The sequence below is a fragment of the Papilio xuthus genome, unplaced genomic scaffold, assembly GCF_000836235.2.
Source record: "Papilio xuthus unplaced genomic scaffold, Pxut_1.1 DF827777.1, whole genome shotgun sequence".
In the NCBI taxonomy this organism is placed as follows: Eukaryota; Metazoa; Arthropoda; class Insecta; order Lepidoptera; family Papilionidae; genus Papilio; species Papilio xuthus.
The window spans coordinates 1,179,976-1,199,239 of record NW_013530872.1 but is presented as its reverse complement, the minus strand read 5'-3'; the positions used below and the strand labels follow the sequence as shown (position 1 = coordinate 1,199,239).

General features: G+C 34.6%; 2 protein-coding genes across 4 annotated transcripts; one reads left to right on the top strand and one right to left on the bottom strand.

The window, feature by feature from the left end:
- Window positions 1-226: 226 nt before the first annotated feature.
- On the bottom strand, window positions 227-15,662 carry aralar1 (calcium-binding mitochondrial carrier protein Aralar1). Of its 3 annotated transcripts, none has more exons than XM_013309434.1 (14): window positions 15,426-15,662; window positions 11,014-11,152; window positions 10,634-10,810; window positions 9,970-10,256; window positions 8,753-8,991; window positions 6,505-6,595; window positions 4,809-4,884; window positions 4,100-4,308; window positions 3,656-3,736; window positions 2,724-2,936; window positions 2,338-2,460; window positions 1,739-1,841; window positions 1,295-1,385; window positions 227-1,056 (listed from the first exon to the last, which is right to left on the bottom strand). In XM_013309434.1, exons 3-14 carry the CDS (start codon window positions 10,761-10,763, stop codon window positions 891-893), a joined length of 1,809 nt encoding a protein of 602 aa, XP_013164888.1. In that variant the 5' UTR covers window positions 10,764-10,810; window positions 11,014-11,152; window positions 15,426-15,662; the 3' UTR covers window positions 227-890. The 3 variants fall into 3 exon arrangements, with proteins under 3 accessions (XP_013164888.1, XP_013164886.1, XP_013164887.1); XM_013309432.1 differs by having other exon boundaries at window positions 15,430-15,662; XM_013309433.1 differs by lacking the exon at window positions 15,426-15,662 and adding an exon at window positions 14,868-14,962.
- On the top strand, window positions 14,985-19,219 carry LOC106115845 (putative gamma-glutamyltransferase YwrD). Its single transcript, XM_013309435.1, has 2 exons — window positions 14,985-15,075; window positions 17,020-19,219. Exon 2 carries the CDS (start codon window positions 17,045-17,047, stop codon window positions 18,629-18,631), a length of 1,587 nt encoding a protein of 528 aa, XP_013164889.1. The 5' UTR covers window positions 14,985-15,075; window positions 17,020-17,044; the 3' UTR covers window positions 18,632-19,219.
- Window positions 19,220-19,264: the final 45 nt, after the last annotated feature.

Below are 19,264 nucleotides of genomic sequence, written 5' to 3'. Positions count from 1 at the left end.
ATAAATGCTACCTAAGCGAAATACGTTAAGGTTACTATCGACGGCTTTGTCATACAAAAATACGTTTTTCAGAACTATTTTTTTGTAAATTTTGATTAAACCTATCTATAAGGTTATCGTGGAAATGTAAAAGACCCATTTTAATCTTAAAAAAGACGCTAAAAAAAAGTTACATAAAAAAATCTAATAATCAAACTTTTTAAAAGTAAAAATTAAATAAAAATTGTTTTAAATCCAGGGCGTTATTATTTTTCCATACAATATTTTTATAATGTATTCGAGATATAATTATTATTCGTTCGTATAAAAAATGGGTCTTTTACATACTTTTAATATGGCATAAAGAAATCACATCAAAATAAGAGAAAACAATATTGTAGGTTTTAAAATCGACTGAGAAAAAGCGTACAATAATATTAGGCTGCCCTTTAGTCTGTTTTTGCATGAAGTAAATTATTTTGAATAGAAACATAATCTTCAACAAACAGACCTTCAAATCTTTTGTCTGTTATTGACAAATTTTTGACTAAATTATCAAATTAATAGTGATTTATTTCTAACTTTGTATTAACAGAATTTCACTATTTAACTTTTATTTTAATTAACATTAGGGGTCCGATAGTAATGTTTTCATAGTTTCCGACTTTTTTAGCTGTCGATTTTACTGTACGATATCCTAAGGTGTGTAGAATTTAGACCTAGGTCCAAAGGACTGTAGACTTTAGACCTAGGTCCAAAGGACTGTAGACATTACACAAAGATTCAAAGATCTGTATACTTTGGACCTAACACCAAAGGTCTGTAGACTTTAGACCTAGGTCCAAAAGTCCGTACATTTTAGACCTAGGTCTATAGGTCTGAATAGTCTGGTCTTGTCTCTTCTAAGATGTTTATTGCTGTGGCTTGGCGAAGGAGAACCTGGGCAATGAGATACCGAATTTGGTCTCCAGTCCAGTGAGCACTGGCATGGCGACCTGGTATCCGCCGATGTGGTCAGCTTTCTTCTTTGTCTCCTCAATCGGTGTAGACACGTGCAGCTCTGAGCCGGTCGGACGTCTGGGGATACATTTTGGTAGTTAATTTTTTATACAAATTAGAATTAGAAAAGGAAGTTATAAATAATTTTTTCTCTGGGTAAGTTATTGACTAGTCAAGATCGTGATGCAACTTGCATTTATCTGTAAAATCCAGTACAACTACCTAAATGCATTGTATTTCCATTTCGTATGAAATAAAGCATAGTGATACGTTTTTAGTATAGTAGGTTTGTAGAAATTGGTAGTATTGTACTCACGAGCCACCGAAGTCTACGTAGAAGAGACGCTGCAGGATCTCATAGGTGACTAGAGTCACACCGAACTGCGGCGATGAGCGGAACACGCGCGCTGCAAACACATCGATGTTAAATAAAATCTAACACCAGTTGCCAAATCTTCATATTCATTTTTTACAATATCGGGTACAAGGGACTTAATCAGCGTAAAATAAAAAAGTAGCCTATAACATGCCCGCGTCCATCAGCTACCTTCCCGAGAGATTACCCGGAACATAGCGGACGTACGAAATTAGTTTTTTTCGATATTTCAGACTCTATTAAGATTAGAATTAAGAGCAAATTCAAAACAAGTTTTAGAGTATAATATAAATCCAATTTGAACTAATTTTATTAGAAAATTAACAACCAATATGCATAATAACTTTCGTTTAGCTTCTAGTATGAAGGAAATTAACTACAGACCTATTGCTCCCTTCCAGAAAGCTCGTGCGCCTTCCTCAGCATATATCTTTCGAGTTGCATCAATAACTCCGTTATATGTAGTTTGTCCTGATCTTGCTACAACCTGGAAACAATAACATAATAGACAAACATTACATAAATCATAAAGTATTCAAACATTTTCTTAGCCTCGATAGTCTTGATGGCGTCAGAATAATATAACCATACTCGCGTTAATAATATTTTAAATTAAAAATAAATATTTTGTTTGGAAAGGTAGGTTCTCATTTCTCTCATTGTCTCGACGTACAATCTCCATAAGCGAGAAACTACGTTTAAAGAGAAACCTTAAGCGAAAAGATGTGGTTCATTGGACTCTTGCTTATCTTTACCTATAATAACTTCCATCTCTATCTCTGAAACATTTATAAAGAAACTAGCTGTCGCCCGCGACTACGTCCGAGCGGTATTACAAAAGAACTTAAGTAATAGCCTGTGTTCTTTCAGGCTATGATCTACATCCATCCATCTATCTATAAATTCGTATTTATAATATTAGTAAGATAAGTTGTCTAAATGATGAGATGAGGTGAGGTGTGAGGTGAGGTGAGGTGAGTGACCTGCAGCCTGGTCTTGATGACGTCAGCAGGTGTGACGAGGGAGGCGGCGGGGATGCCGGCGATGGCGCCCGCAGCCAGCAGAGTCAGCGGGTGGTTGTAACCGTTCTCGTCCGCGAACTTCGCCTGCAAACCATACACAAATAGATTACACCATTGTCACAATTCTGATAAACCATAGACAACTAAACTATAGGGTGTTCCCGATTAATGTTAAAAGATATTGTTTTTTTTTATTTTTATCGGATGTGTTTATTTTTAATTTTGAGACAAATTGGAACTGTAACTATTTAAATAACTATAAGGTAAAGTTTTTAGAAACATCCTTTTGGAACAAAGTGAAATATTAAGAATAACATGGATTAATGTAAATATGTAGAAAATCAGACCTTAACATGAGCGTACGCGGGGAAGTATATAGCACTGAAGGGCACATCTCTCAGCAGACAGGCCTTGGCGCCCTTGTACAGACCAAAAAGGCCTAGGTCCTTGACCACAGACCAGGCCCGCACTTTGCCGCCGCCCGCGATCTCGCCCGCCACTTGCAGACGGATCTTCACGATCTCCAATGGATTTGTGAACACCACTTGGGAACCACCAGCCTGGGAAAAAAGAAGAAGAAGAATATTATGCTAGCTGTTGCTATCGACTCCGACCATGCGGAAATAAAAAAAACTTTTTTGGTAGTCTATGTGTTCGTCCAGACTATTCTACACTAGTAGTCGCCCACGTCTTTGTTCACGCGGAATTAAAAAAAATATAAATGGCCTGGCCTATGTGGTCTTCCAGACTGTTCTACATTTATGTAAAATTTTCGCGAGATTCGTTGAGAAGATAGCCGTTCAGGAGATATGTTCAAACATTCCTCCATCTATCTAAACATTCGCATTTATATTAGTAAGAACAATGACAAATTTCAGCGAGATCCATGCAGCCGTTCTAACAAACATCCATTCATTTATCCATCCATCTAAGTTAGATGTAAGTTATTGCGTCCCGGAGGCCTAATTTAGTCCTCTTTCCCTCCCCACACTTTTTCTTATAAGGAAAGGATGGGAAGTGAAAGTGGACTTTCCGGATGAGAGGATGCATAGAAAGGGAAAATATTTTCTTTCTGTGCATCCTCTCCTCCGTCGATTAAAAGTAGGCAACGCATATGCAATTGCGTATGTCTATGGGCAACGGTCACTTCGCTATTTCAGCGATTTCAGGTGGCCGCTCGCTCATTTGCCATCTCATGATATAAGAAAAATGTTATTTTAACACGTTCAATCCTAAAATATAAAAATATTTGTTGTGTTATAAAGTTAAAAAATCTTACACAGCCGCCGGCGAGAATCTCCGCGTATAAATTGATATTGCCATTCTTATCCATGAACTTGTCGCGCACAAAGTCGTTCACCTGGAAATTTAAAAAAAAAATTAGTTTCACCTGTCCCTATGTTATGAAAACTAGCAAATCAAATTTGGTCCACTTCCTGGTTACTAATTGAGCTGAAATTTTGCATACATAGTAAATCGCATAATGTCATATTATGATGACATCGTGCTGATCTGATGATGGAACTCGAAGGTCGCCATAGGAACTTCGCAATAAAAAGAGACAAGCTAATCGAGTTTGGACTCGTTTTAATTAACTAGATGAATTTGTATTTAAATTTAAGTCTTTTAGAGGTTTGATGCTACTATAAAATCAAAGTAAGATAGTATAGAAAAGATGTCATGACACAGATTGAAATGAATAGACGTTAGTTTACAAACTGACCGTAAGTTTGATAGCTTTCTCCGGCGCGACTCCAATGAGCTGCGGCACGAGTCCTCTGTACAGTCCGAACACTCCTTCATGTCTGATGACCTTCTTGAAGCAGTCCCAGGAGTTGCGGTACGCGACCTCGCCTATGAAGGACCCGGTGCGCTGGTTCTGCATCCGGGTCTTCACCAAGTCTATTGGGTATACAGCTGATGCTCCCACGGCTGGAATAAAATATTAATTTAGACTTGCGATCACCCGCGACTTTGTCTATATACATCCGCGTATCTTCCCTTCATAGTTCCGTCAAAATCGGTTTAGCAGTTCCGGAGATTAGCCGGAACAAACGCGGCCTTGCGAACATACATACAGACAGACAGATAGGCCAAAATTATACAAATTGGTTTTTAGTTATCAACTCCACAAAAACATAACGAAATATTTTTTGTTTCGATATTACATACAAACACTCCGATTTTATTAATATGTATAGACTACAGCCAAACTAAAATGTAGTTTTTACAAATGATGGCGCTGTAATGAAAACTGAACGAACTTGGGGTAGGGTAGTTAATAAAAATACGTTCCAGAGATAAAATAACCAGACCATGTGCCCTCACAAAATTTAGCTGGCTTACTTAAAAAGGTAAACTATGACCGATGTTAATTATAGCTAGGAACATTTCCCTTAATAAAACAAAAAAAAAACTTTTCAATAGCTTACCTCCAGCAATAGACCCGAGAGTGAATCTATAAGTGCTCTCTAAGATTTGTATAAGAACGCTTCTCTCCTCCGGGCTCTGGAACAAGGGATAGAATAGTATTTACCTGCAACTAATCTGTTTGCCTGAGAGAAGAGCTCTATCATAGCGTGCAGCATCCGTTAACAGGCTGAATTCGCTTATACTGTGCTATAAACTTTAGAAGTTACACCGTTTTGTCTTGTCGCTATCGCAGCGATTCTGTCCGTAAGGAATTAAAAACTAAATTAGTAGTCTATGTGTTCTTCCAGACTATTTTTTATGTGCAAATTTTAGCAAGATCTATGCTGTCGTTTTGGAGAGTTTTAACAAATATCCATCCATCCAAACGTAAAAAAAAATTGGAATATAAGTAAGATTTCTTTTAATGTATTATTAACGAAATATTATAAAGAGCTGATAAGAAACTGATATAATTTGGATTTTTCTTAACATATTATAATACATAGTTTAAAACTTAAATATATACCCAAAATATTGTATGTATTATCCAGAAAACTACTATCTTACTTATATTATAAATGCGAATGTTTGGATGGATGGATGTTTGTTAGAAAGATATCTCCAGAACGGCTGCATGAATCTCGCTAAAATTAGGCACATAGAACATAATCTGGAAGAACACATAAGCTACTAATTTAACTCGTGCGGACGGAATAGGGGGGCGACAGCTGGTTAAGAAATCAATTTCGAATCGGACAATACAGTGCCTTCTATTGTTTATAACACCTTTAAATGTGTACTCATGATTTTGATTTAGCGTTTGTGGTTTTTAAATTATATTGTCATGTGCTAAATCTACAGAAGAGAGTGGAAATGGAAAGAAATGGAGTGTTATTTTTACATACATATATACAAAACAATTTTTTTTTGTAAATATACGGCCGATTATAGTTTCCTATACGTATGTAAAGAGTAAATTGTTTGAAAATTAAAATAATAAAATACTGGGGTGAAATTTTGTATATTACATAATTAAATTATTATATTTTTATTAGTGGAACAATTTAAATATGAGTACGAAAATTATTTTCAGTAAAATAGAAGAAAATATATATTTATATAATAATTAATTTGAAAAATATCTTAAAATAAAAAAAAAACTAAGTATATATTTGTTTTTCGTACAAAATTATACAATAGAAAAAGATTCGCAAAGCCATTATATATAAGACATAATAAAAATGTTTAAAAAATTAACACTTGTAGTACTATTTCTAAATAGAATTATTGATCCTTGAAAAAACGCCTGCATTTTATAAATAGCAATATTTTCACCCTACAACATTATAATGGTGTTTCGTAGATAAAATCAAAATATCACCCCACAAAAAGGAATAGGTAACATAGAAACATCATAACCTGCAACCTTGTACTTACCAAAAGGCCTCCCAAAAAGTCTATAAATCGAAAAGGCTCTTTATACATATTTACCTCCTCCTTTTGCGCGTTGAAAGAAAGAGAAAAAATACACAGCTTTAAGTTAGTGATGTTTCTGAAAAACTTAACTAACGGCACATAGTCTAAGAGCTAAGCTAAAACATACATTTGTACATATCAACGGGTGCACGCCTCCTGAAAGAATTCGGGGCAAACGTCGTGTTAGAACGGGATAGGCTGTTGATGTCGCTAGGTGTGAAAGAGATGAATATAGCTTACCGAGACCGCTTTGATTTCTGCAACTCTACGTGTCACTTGCTTGAAGTACTGCTCTGGTGTTATTGAGTTAAGATCATTGTACACGATGCGTCTGAAACAGACTTATTACATTAGAAATTAGATATTTTTAAATAATATTTCCTCTTTCGTGAGACATTATACTAAACTGATATATAAACACGGCTAAACACTCACGTTTGCGACGGGCCGCGTCCGCGAAATAATACCAGTACCACTCATTCTGATAAAGGGTCCCCGATGGGCTCGAACTTGTTGGTGCCGCCACCGGACGTATATACGTGAGTGTTTAGCCGTGTTTATATATCAGTTTAATATTTCCTCCATAGAAATTGACAGATTGATTTTTTTTTTAAATAAAATAAGATATCTATCTCCTTTTCGCCTTATTGTTGTTTAAAAGTTATAGCAAATTTTTAAATAATTTAACCGTAAATTAATAGCTTACGATCATTTTACAATTTTTTTTGCTAATATTATAAATGCGAATGTTTGGATGAAGATATCTCCAGAACGGCTATATGGATCTTGCTGAAATTTGGCATACATGTAGAACATAATCTTGAAGAACACATAGGCTACTGTTTTTTTTTTAATACCACATGAACAGATTCGCGGGCGACAGCTAGTGCTAGTTAAAGATCTCATTAGCTTATCATTATAAACAAATCGTAAGTAAAATAACATATAGATGTTTTTGTGTTGAATATTCATTCATTCTGTATACTTTGTGAGTAGTGTTTTGCTTATTAATAAAATTAGTCAATTAGGAATAATAACTTCGGGTGAGTATTTTTTAACAAAAGTCTATACATAATATTGCAATGTCTCTATCTTACTAATATTATATAACGAATGTTTGGATGGATGGATGGATGGATGTTTGTTTTAAGGTATCTCCGGGACGGCTTAACGGATCACGCTGAAATTTGGCTGAGACGTAGAACATAGTCTGGAAGAACACATAGGCTACTTATTAACTTTAATTTAATTCCGCGCGGACGGAGTCGCGGCTGACAGCTAGTGTAATATACAAATAAAATGTCTTCGTACACACGATGTATTTCCGTTGCTGATAACGAAAAGCCAATTTTAAAATGTTTTTCTGTCTATCTATCTGGCGGTACAGCTGTCCGATTTTGATTCTATCAGGAAGGCAGCTGATTCAAGCTTAGAGATTTATGGTTTTTTTTTAAATTCTGCCTTGCAAAAGTCGAGGATGACCGCTAGTATATAATATCATTCATTTTATTGTGAATCGAATTAAAACGTCTTGAATCATTTAACGATTGAATGAAGGATATACTTAAGATAATAATTTAAGATAGTACGTAATCCTGTCGGCCGTCAATAAGCGATTACGATCCAGATAAATATACTATGTCCTGATAAGCATGTCATTGTCAATAGCAACCTGCGACGAAACGTATATGCTGAACGGATTTTGATAAAAATTGGCAGACATATATAACATAGGAAGAACACATAGGCTACTTAATAAATAATAAGTTTATTTTTAATTGCGCAATATTAAATCTCATCGCAGTCGAACCTAAATAAACGAGAACTGGATAAGCCGAAAAAGCTCAATAAGCGAGTGATTGTTCGGTCCTAGCGACCAACTTTTATTAGCGAGAAACTTGGGTTAATCGACGGAGGACAGGATGCAAAGAAAGAAAATATTTTCCCTTTCCATGCATCCTCTCATCCGGAAAGTCTACTTCCAGTTCCCATCCTTTAAAAAAAGGGTGGGAAGAGAAAGAGGATTAAATTAGGCCTCCGGGACGCACACTCATCAGACTGCACGCGGAATTGAGTCCACTTAACGCCTGTCATCTGTGTGGTGGTGGTATTTCACCGGACGAGCCGGGCCGATTCGTGCAAAGATGTTAAAGCGGGCTCTACCACTGTTAAAACTATATGCAACTAACTTGTATGTCGCCCGCCACCCCGTGCGCGAGGAATTAGAAAAAAGGGTGGTAGCCTATGTGTTCTAAAACATGCTCTACATCTATGTCAAATTTCAGAGAGAACCATTCAACTGTTTTGAAGATATATTCTAACGAATATCCATCCATCCAAACATTCGCATTTATAATATTAGTAAAATTGTATCATAAATTAAGCTATAGTCTTCTATATTAGTATTTAGTATCAAAAAAAAATATATAGTTTTCTCTAAAATAAACTGGCAGTTTGGTAAAATTGTTAAAAAAAATATAAGACTCACCCATTAGTATGATGTATCATATCACAGAGTGTAAACAGTATATCAACTTCTAAGGGAGTGATCTGACTCATCATTTGAGCTGAATGAAGGAACTCCTCCTTGGTAACTTCTTGTGTTCGATGTCCGTTTGTCGCGTTCAAATAAACACGTTTTATAAGTTCCATGTTGTTTAGTAATGAATTAAAAGCCATGTAATACGGGAAACTAATCTTCCTTTCTCCTTGAGGGAAGCCCGAAGCCTGAAAAGAATTATTTTCAACCTTTATTTGTATGCATATGTAATGTACAGTCAGCTGCATTAATATGTATACATTTAGAAAACATTACAAGTATCCATCAGTATTGTCTGAAGTATATGAATGGACATGTATACATTTTATTAAAGCCATTGGTTTGTACAACATGCATCCTCTCATCCGGAAATTCCACTTCCACTTCCCATCCTTTCCTTATAAGAAAAAGGGTGGGAAGGAAATAAGAACTAAGTTAGGCTGCCGGAACGCAAAATATACATAAATGGAACAATGTGTATGAAATATGAAAACTCGGTTATAGAAGTCTAGTAATTAGACTACCTACAGAATCTTTATGACCATTGTTAAGTAAAATCGTGTATCATTATCACGTAGTTTATACAATGAGTATGATCGAGATAAGATGACATTACGTGTTAATCACACGATAATATAAATAGAAAAGATTATAAATTTATCTATATTTTAAAAACATAGAAATATTAAATTCTCACGTAATTATTCTTTCTCAGACATTGATTATAGTTTTGAACTATGAAATGGAGTAAAAACTCCTTATTCGCGCTTTCTTCTATTAAATTAAAACAATTAAAAAATGCGATCCAATTCTGGTAGTCGCTGATAAAGTATTACATTCACAATGATCTTCATAAATGGATAGGCGATTACTTGGAAACAACAGCTTTTCCTTCCTTCCGATCTTTAGATTATTTCCGCGTTTACGCGCCTGTTGATGTTACGTGACAGTTAATTCTATCTATATTATTAGTTCGACACCACTGCTACCATCAGCGTCAAAATGGCAAAAATCAAATGGGAACAAAATATTACATCTATAGCCAGTCCATTTACAACGTTAGTGTACATTCGGGATATAAAGTAATTAGTAAATTAAAAAGCTGGTATTCAAATAATATGCAGTTTCTTTTATGAAACCCATAAATTATAAAAAAAAAAACTTACATTAATAACTTTATTCTTCAAATCCTTAGTAAGCAGATGGTTCTTAACCGACAACATGATGTCTCTGAAGTCGGCAACAGTGATGAACCCTGTACCATCCTTGTCACACTTCTTGAACGCCTCCACACCGTACTCCTCATGGAAGTCATGGAGGAACTGGCTGAACTCAGGATACGTCACTAGCCTCTTCTTATCCTTGCCAAAGTAGAGACGAACAAATGTACTTTCCATGTTGAACGGCAATTTCTTGTGTAGCACCGTTTTACGCATGACTTCGGCAAACTCATCTGAAATAAGGCATATAACAAATTACGAATTACTTAAGCATACAAAATGAAGATTTCAAATGCAAATACTATACTAAAGCCTCCTTTAATGGAACGTTAGTGGTAAAAATAAAACTGATTTTGTAGTCAAATAATAGTAATTGATTCTGAATCGAAACTGTTTGATTGTAAAATTATGTATAAAGTTTGTTTTATCGATTCGATTGATAGCTGTCTGTCTCCCCGACTCCGTCTGCGCGGTGTTAAAAAAACTAAGTAAGTAGCCTATGTATTCTTCCAGACTATGTTCTATATCTACGTAAAATTTCGTTAAGATCCTTGGAACCGTTTATTAAAATATTAGTAAGATTCAATTTAAAATAGTCTTGTACACTTACCAAAGGCGACAAGTCCGTTGCCATTCGTATCGAAGAGTTGGAAGGCGGTCTTGTATAGGGCATCTGGCACGCAGAGCAAGCCCTCGAAGGCTTGGAACTCTGAGAACGAGATGTACCCGTCCTTATCCATGTCAACGATGCCCGCGATGAGCTTGACAGACTCCTTGTTGTAGTCATCTGGAAAATGGACACAAATGTTTACGTATTAAAGATCAATTTCCTCTAAAACAGACTGAGATATCCACCAAAAAGGAAAGTATACGAATCAAGACACTTCACACAAAGTAAGTCAAGTAATTTGGGATACAATTGGTCAGAATTCGACCTTGAAAAAAGAGGGTGGGGCTATTAGTATGGATATCAGAAAAAGTAGTACAAACCTTCGTCAAATAATCCGAGATACTTCCGTACAAAATCCTCACTGGTGATTAGTTTTTCGCCGTTTTTCTCAACGGTCGCGTATTTCAGGAAGATCTCATGTAGTCTTTCGGTGTCCGCCCGTTTTAAGTAACCAGCCCCCTGGAACAAATCATTAATTGTACACCCACGTACATATTAAATTATCCGTAGTTTATCCGTGGGTTTCTGACTGAAAAATCCCCACTCAGAAACACACGGTGAGTCTCGGAAGTAAAGCGTACCTTTAAAAAAGGGCATGTTATAATATTCCCGTTTTTAGAAATAAATTCATACATAAATTAAAGGTCGTCACTCATCAGACGTCGCCGTACCGTTAATCCGCAAGCCTCTTTGATGATGGATGGACATCGAAATGATCAACGAACAAGCAGAGATAAATTATTTATTTATTAACCTCATGACGTCACGTCACGATTGGTGACGAGACATTTGGATCTAATAATTTATGACCTTAGTCAAATATACTGAGTAACCTATATATATATATATATATATATATATATATATAACTAGCTGTCAACCGCGGCTCCGTCCGCGCGGAGTAACAAAAAAACATCTCTTCATCTATGCCGAATTTCAACAAGATCCGTTCAGCCGTTCCGGAGATACCTTAAAACAAACATCTATCCATCCATCCATCTCAATATTCGCATTTATATTACTAAGATATACTAACAAACACGAGTGATATTATGTTAATGAGCGTATTAGCCCTTATGTTTTGGCGCAAATACAAAAATACTTCGTCACTATTCATGTTTTGTATTCGTTACTAACGATAAGCGTGGGCTGTGAGAATGCAATGATGTTGTGCCAACATTTCTTATAGACGATACTGTTTATGTTTAAACATTGTAAACAATATAGATGTCTCATTGTTATGCAGTTACTAAGTGCTAATGTAGATCTTATTTTACAAGCTATAATAGACCTTATTACAATGTCGTAATATAAGATTATCCAACGCATTGTCACTTTACTCGCGTAACTTAACTCGTCTCTTAAAATTATTTTTCTAATATTATAAACTAGCTGTCGCCCGCGAATCCGTCCGCGTGGTTATATAAACTTAATTAGTGTAGCCCACTCATCCATCTATCCACATCACATCCATCTAAACATTCTCTCTTCAAGGCATAAATTCGAAAAAAATGCATAAATAGTATCCATTGTCCGTGTTCTGGCTCTAAGCTACCTCGTCACCAATTTTCAGCCTTATCGGTAAACCCGTTCTTGAGTTATAAATAGTGTAACTAACACGACTTTCTTTTATATATAGATGCGAACGTTTAGATGGATGGAAGTTTGTTTGAAGGTATCTCCAGAACAGTTGAACGGACCTCGGATGGAACATGGATGTATACACTACATGGAAGTATAATACAATGACACTTGTCACAAATTTTCGCATTAGCCCCACTGTCCGTAAAAATCAAGTTCGTGGGATAAATTAAAATATATTTGTAACGAAGATTCTATGCAAAATTTTCGCATATTTATGTAATTCAAGGTTTTTAAGATTAGCCTGAGTTATCAATCAACGAACACTATAATTACTACGTTTGCAATCAATGTCGTAAGAGAGGTAATACTATGGCTTGCAAGATGCAACTCCGGTCAAAGTAATTGCAGTATATTACAAAATAAGTTTAACTTAATTTTTTGTTGTTTACAATTTTCCTGGTAAATACAGTTCCGTACAAACTTTATGGTGGTACGAATACGGAACACGGTATCAAGTGTGTTCCACTATTAACCCAATGGAAAAAGTTCCCTATATCAACTAAACCAAATGTATTTACTTTCTTAACTTATATTTTTCAAGATATGCACTTGAAAACTATCAGTTACATATCAATGTAGTTGATAAGCTTAACATTATAAATAAAATAAGATTAGTTAAATTCAATTCAAAACATGATCATAATAAGATTAAATTAGAAGCCATATCAAATAGTAATGGGTAATAAAGACAATTTGCTATAGTAATTGAAACATTTTTAAGAATATATTTTCATACATCGGCAAATCCAAAGAGGAAGGGTGGCAACTACTTTCCAAAGAGTATCAAAAAAATGTACCTAGATATATAGACTACTTTAAAATTCAAAGGTTTTTTTTTAAATATTAGCAAATTTTTGTCTAAATTTACTAATATTTCTTTAATCATTCCAAATAAGCTCTAAACCTGTGCTAGGATATGGTTTACGACAATAGTCGAATGGCGGGATTCGAACACCCGACCTCGTGATTGGAAATCCGTACCCTTAACCATTAGGCTATTGACGCTTTAAAGGTGGTTAGATTCCTTACAGATCCACATAGATAACCTATAAACGTAAATGTCATTTTAAGGAGAGAAGTTGCCCGCAACTCTGCCATGAATTAAAAAAACATAATAAGTAGCCTATGTGTTCTTCCAGACTGTTCTACATCTGTGCTAAATTTCATTAAGATCCGTTGAGACACTCCATATATACCTTCTAACAAACATTTATCCATCTAAATATTCACATTTATAATATTAGTATAAAATAGTTAGGATTTTAGGAGGTATGTCTAAAAAGCCTGCATGAGCCAGGAAGATCACATAGGCTACTTATTAGTTTTTTTAAATTCTGTACAGATGGAGTTGCAGGCGACAGCTAGTCAAATATAAAAGGGTCAACTATATTAATATTTGTTTGTTATTGCCTAATATAATACTCTGATAAGAATAACCTACAATATATTATGTAATAAAAACATGACTGTAAGTTGTTTCCTATTTAATATCCATAAAGTTTAGAACAAAAAGTATTTACCATAAAAAAGATAAAAACACATTTAACAGTTTTCTTTGAAAAACACTATCTTTGAACCTTTTTAAATTGTTTTTTTTTTACTAAAAAAATTTAAGGATTTTTTTTCTATCTGTAACATTCATCTAACACTAGCTGTCGCCCGTGACTCCGTCCGTGCAGAATAAAATAAAATTACTAAGTAGTCTAAGTGTTTTTTCAGATTATGTTCTACATGTATGCCAAATTTCAACGAGATCTATTGAGCCATTCTGGAGATACCATTTAACAAACATCCATCCATCCAAACATTCACATTTATATTATTAAGTAAGATAATTAAACAAAAAGAAAATATGTTATGCTTGTTGATAGTGTTTAAATAAATTGCTTATTATGCATTATTAATATTCAATTTGATAGCTTTATGTGTGGAAAATTTTCAATTACTCATCAATTAAGTAAGTAAAAAATGTTGTCATCGGAAAAATGCTGTGTAAGTTACAAAGTCATATTGAATAAGTATGATGTAGATAGGAATAAAGAAAATCATTCGGAATTATGACTAATGAAAAAGAAGTTTTTATTTCATTACATAGTAAAATACTTTGTTTAAGTTTGCAGAAGTGCTGTAGGCAGGTTTCAAATGATATTTGTGTGATATTTTAAAGATGTATTAATCACAATGAGTTTAAGATAAGTACATCATAGGAATTGTGAAAAGGATATAAAAGTTCTTGTATTTGGTAGCTATAAGAATTTAAAGGTAATGGTGTGGCAGATAAAACCGCAGGGCACTAATAGTGAAATACTAGAATTGTTAAATTTTTTCTTTACATATTAATATTACATGAATATTAAATGTATTTAACTAAATAATAAAAACCAAACCCAAATGTGTAAATTTTAAATCACATTTTCCATCACAATTTAACCACTATATAAAAACACATTTACCACAAACACAAACTGTTAAGCATCGAATAATTTAAAACAAGTTTTATTATAAAAACTAAGAATAATTAACATATTACCCGACGTGGAATCATTTTGTCACGAAGTCTCCAGTTAAACTGAATTGTAGAGTGATAGCAAGCTTGACGTAACTGATAAGGGTATCTTGTGTACCGAAGTTACATATATATTTTACATAGTCATATTACTGGAAACACTCCTATAGGGTGGTAAATTCCAATTTGGAAGGCAATAAACCTTTTTTAAAAATCAAGCCATCATAATTAGGTGAGTGAGACCCCATGATAAGAAAATTATTTGCATAGTGTAGAAGGTCAAAAAGGTTAGACGTAAAGATTATCTAATGTGTAGTCAGATATGCGTAATATACAGTAACAAAATCGTATTATACATAGTCTAAAAGAAATAAGAGCTAAATGTACTGTTTTACACGGTTAAGTTCATGTAACCAGAATACCGCATCATTGACGTTACGTATATTTTCAAGGGCAGACACTTCAAGGGCAATTCTAACATTAAAAAATTTACAAAATAGCAAAAGAATTTGTTTTGTACAGTTTGATATTACAAATTCATAAATAGAACGCTTAAACCTTTCAAAATATACAAAAACTTACCCACCTCTTGACAGCTGGCCTGAGTTATCAGAGAATTGAACAAAGATTTAAACATTACAGTGTTTTTGTCACTACAATATTGTTTTCTCTCAAAAATAAAACTGTTGTTTTACTTAGTAACGATCGATTAAAGTTCGTTTGCCCTGATAATACGTCACAAAATATAAAAATTACAATTCTATTTTAGATCTGCACGCACTGTGCTCATGATCGCCAAAGCCGGGCGGTGTGGTAGTGTGCTAAAATGCGTTCAGTAATTCGTTAAAGTTTAGGGTTGACTACTGGTATTTTAAAAAACGATAACGAAACGGTTATAATTATTTCTGTCTATCTTCTTCTTCTTCATCTGTTTATCACTTATTCATATTATTTCAGAACTAATTTAGTTTAATAAAGTGATATTTGCACTCTAAAAATGTTAACTTGTTGTTGATTCCTTTTTAAATATTAAATAAAAGTTAACATGCAGTTGTAGGATTAATTATCAGACATGAATCGAAATGTTTTTGCAATTTATTAAGTTATCGAGGTCTCAAGAAGATCTTTATTTTCTAATATAATAACGAAAACAAAAGGATGTAAATAAGTACAGTTAAACTATTTTTTGTTACAACCCTATCTTATGGTAATAAATTATCACTTGAACTTGACCACCATGCGATTACGTTTTGACAGATTCTTTATCAATAAATGTAAACATCGGCGCCTTGGAATTGAAATGGATGGCTATGATTAGAGTTTTTAAAGCAAACAATGAATATTTGTCAAATTTAAACCGAGGATGGCTATTTAATAGTTACTGAAAATTCTATAAACATCTAACTAAAAGTAAATGATTAGCATTTATTACGGTAATTTTGATCTAGATATTTACGTGGTATCTTAGTTTGGCATTAAAATGTAATAATGGTAATGAAGTAAAGGTGTTTACTACACTGTAATTAATTTAGTTCAATGAAAACGCAAATATTTAAAATGTAAAAAGCATGAATTGCCTAATATGTAAATTGCGTATCTTTTACATTGATAAACATTACATAACTATTTATCTTTATAATGTAAATTTTCAATACCCATAGACATTTGTAAATTGAAAATAATTTTAAAGTACCCTCTTTTGTGATAAAATATATTTTCACAAATCAACTTGATGTAGTATTACAGTAACATGATAGATGTCGCTGTTGCTATAAAAGTGTCTTTATTCGAAATTTAAAAACATCCAATTATCTTACTTCTTACTAAAATTATAAATGTGAAAGTTTAGATGGATGGATGTTTGTTTGAAGGTATCAGCGGAACGGATTTGAATTAAATCTAGCACACATGTAGAATAGCCTGGAAGAACACATATGCTACTTATGTTTTTTTTTTAATTCCGCGAGGACGGAGTCGCGGGCGACAGCTAGTTTTAAACATAAAATATTATCACTAATTTACTGAAAACATTTTTTTTAAATAAAAGACAAATCAAATTGGTTTTTGTTTTTATCAGTATATCTAATCTTAATGCGCTTGTCTGTTGGAATGTAAAAAAAAATAATTTTTAAATGTCTGCATGAGTATTAAAATTTGGTACATACTTCCGTTTCAGACGTACCACGATATAGTGAAACAAAATGGAAGTAACTAACTCAGCTCCCCGTGGTATGGTGGTGACCCCACACCATCTGGCCACACAAAGCGCAGTGAAAATATTGAGAAGTGGTGGTACTGCTATGGAAGCTGCCGTCGCTGCTGCGGCCACTATCGCCGTCGTCTACCCCCACATGAACAGCATCGGTGGTGATGGCTTCTGGTTGATAGTCCCCCCACACGGTGAACCAATCGCAATCGAAGCATGTGGAGCTGCTGGCAGCTTAGCAGACTTTGATTTTTTTGATGGATTAAACGAAATACCTAGGTCTGGACCCAAATCAGCCATAACAGTGGCAGGAACGGTCGGTGGTTGGGAGGAAGCTTTGAAATACGTCTCCGAATGCGGCTATCAAAGAATATCTGTCTCAAAACTTCTAGAAGATGCTATTTATTACGCCGAACATGGCTTTCCCGTATCGACATCTCATGAAACCAACCTAAAAGATTTAATCTCTAAGACAACTCCGACGAAACGATTTCAATACACTTATTTGCCTAATGGAAAAGTACCAAAAGTAGGCGAAAGGTTCTGTCAAAAAACTTTAGCGGCAACATTGAAAGAACTTTCATTGAACGGCCTAAATAGTTTCTATAAAGGTAAATTGGCAAAATTAATTGCGCAAGATATGTCGGACATGGGTATGCCAATAACGGAATCCGATTTGGCGAATTACGCTCCCGTTAGGCGTTCCCCTCTGTGTTTACAACACGAACACGGTGAAATTTTCAACCTTCCTCCACCGACACAAGGTTTAGTTTCGCTTTCGATCCTCGCGATCTTGGATAGACTGCGCGTCGACGGTCGAAATGAAGCACAATTTATTCACAACGTGGTCGAAGCTACAAAACAGGCATTCGTAGTACGAGATCGCTACATAACGGACCCGTCTTGTATGAAAGTGGACCCTCAATCTCTGCTAGCTGGCCATGCAATTACTGAAATGGCTCACAGAATAAAACCAGATCGTGCGTCGAACGAAGGTAAAGGCAAGGGCCCAGGTGATACAATTTGGCTAGGTGTAATGGACGATAGAGGCTTCTCTGTTTCGTTTATTCAAAGCATTTACTATAACTTTGGAAGTGGTGTCGTTCTTCCCAGGACGGGTATTTTATGGCATAACCGAGGGGTTGCTTTTAGTTTGGAGAAAAATCACATTTTATCACTGAATCCTAGGAAGAAACCATTCCATACGTTAAATCCTGCTGCAGCTCGACTAAACGATGGTAGAATCATGGTATACGGTACTAGAGGAGGAGATGGTCAGTCGCAAACTCAAGCTGCGATCTTCCACAGATACGTGGTACAAGGCTTTGGGTTGCAAAAGTCTATCTCAGCACCAAGATGGATTTACGGATCTACCAATGGTGATCGTAATGATATTTTACATTTAGAAGACAGATTTAACACAGAAGTTGTAGACGAATTGAAGAAAAGAGGTCATGAAATTTGTTTGCTTCCACCGTACAGTGAGACGGTGGGTCAAGCTGGTGCATTAGTCCGGCACCTAAATGGTATGCTGGAAGGTGCTTTTGATCCACGCAGCGATGGTAGTGCTGCAGGATTTTAGATCTTTTAACCTTAATATTTTTAAATATTTGAGTTCGAATTTGGCTAGCATTGTTATGCTAGAGTCAACTAGAAGCGATCGCGATAATGTCATAGTGTAAGAAAAATGTAAGTCATATTTGTAAATTGAAATAATTGAGAATGATAAGGTGCTACATTTAGAAGTAAGATTGAAATCTATTTTATATATTTTGTAATATGTATTTTTGTACGTCAAATTAATATATAAAATATATCAAATCTATATCTTTCGAAGATGATGATTATATCATCATAGCTCTACGGCTCTAAGAGCAACGAACCTTTCTATGTCATTTAAGATTAGCTTGGTTTAATCATTCCTAGGGAAATATTGGTAGTACATATACCAACAGGTATTCGTAATATTTCGTTTAACGATCAAGTCATCCAACTTGCATACAAGTGGACGCAAAATCGCCGGCAACCGACCGCGCAATCTCCGGAATGGCCGATAAAATGAATCTCAATGTATAGTCAGTAACGGACGCTAAACGATGAGATTTACCATTACCTTGTATTTGAATTTTGTTTACAAGTCTGTGAATTTCAAGTAAACTTTTCTAAATTATTACTGATTTATCTTTAATAGAATGTAAATTATTGTCTCTACATT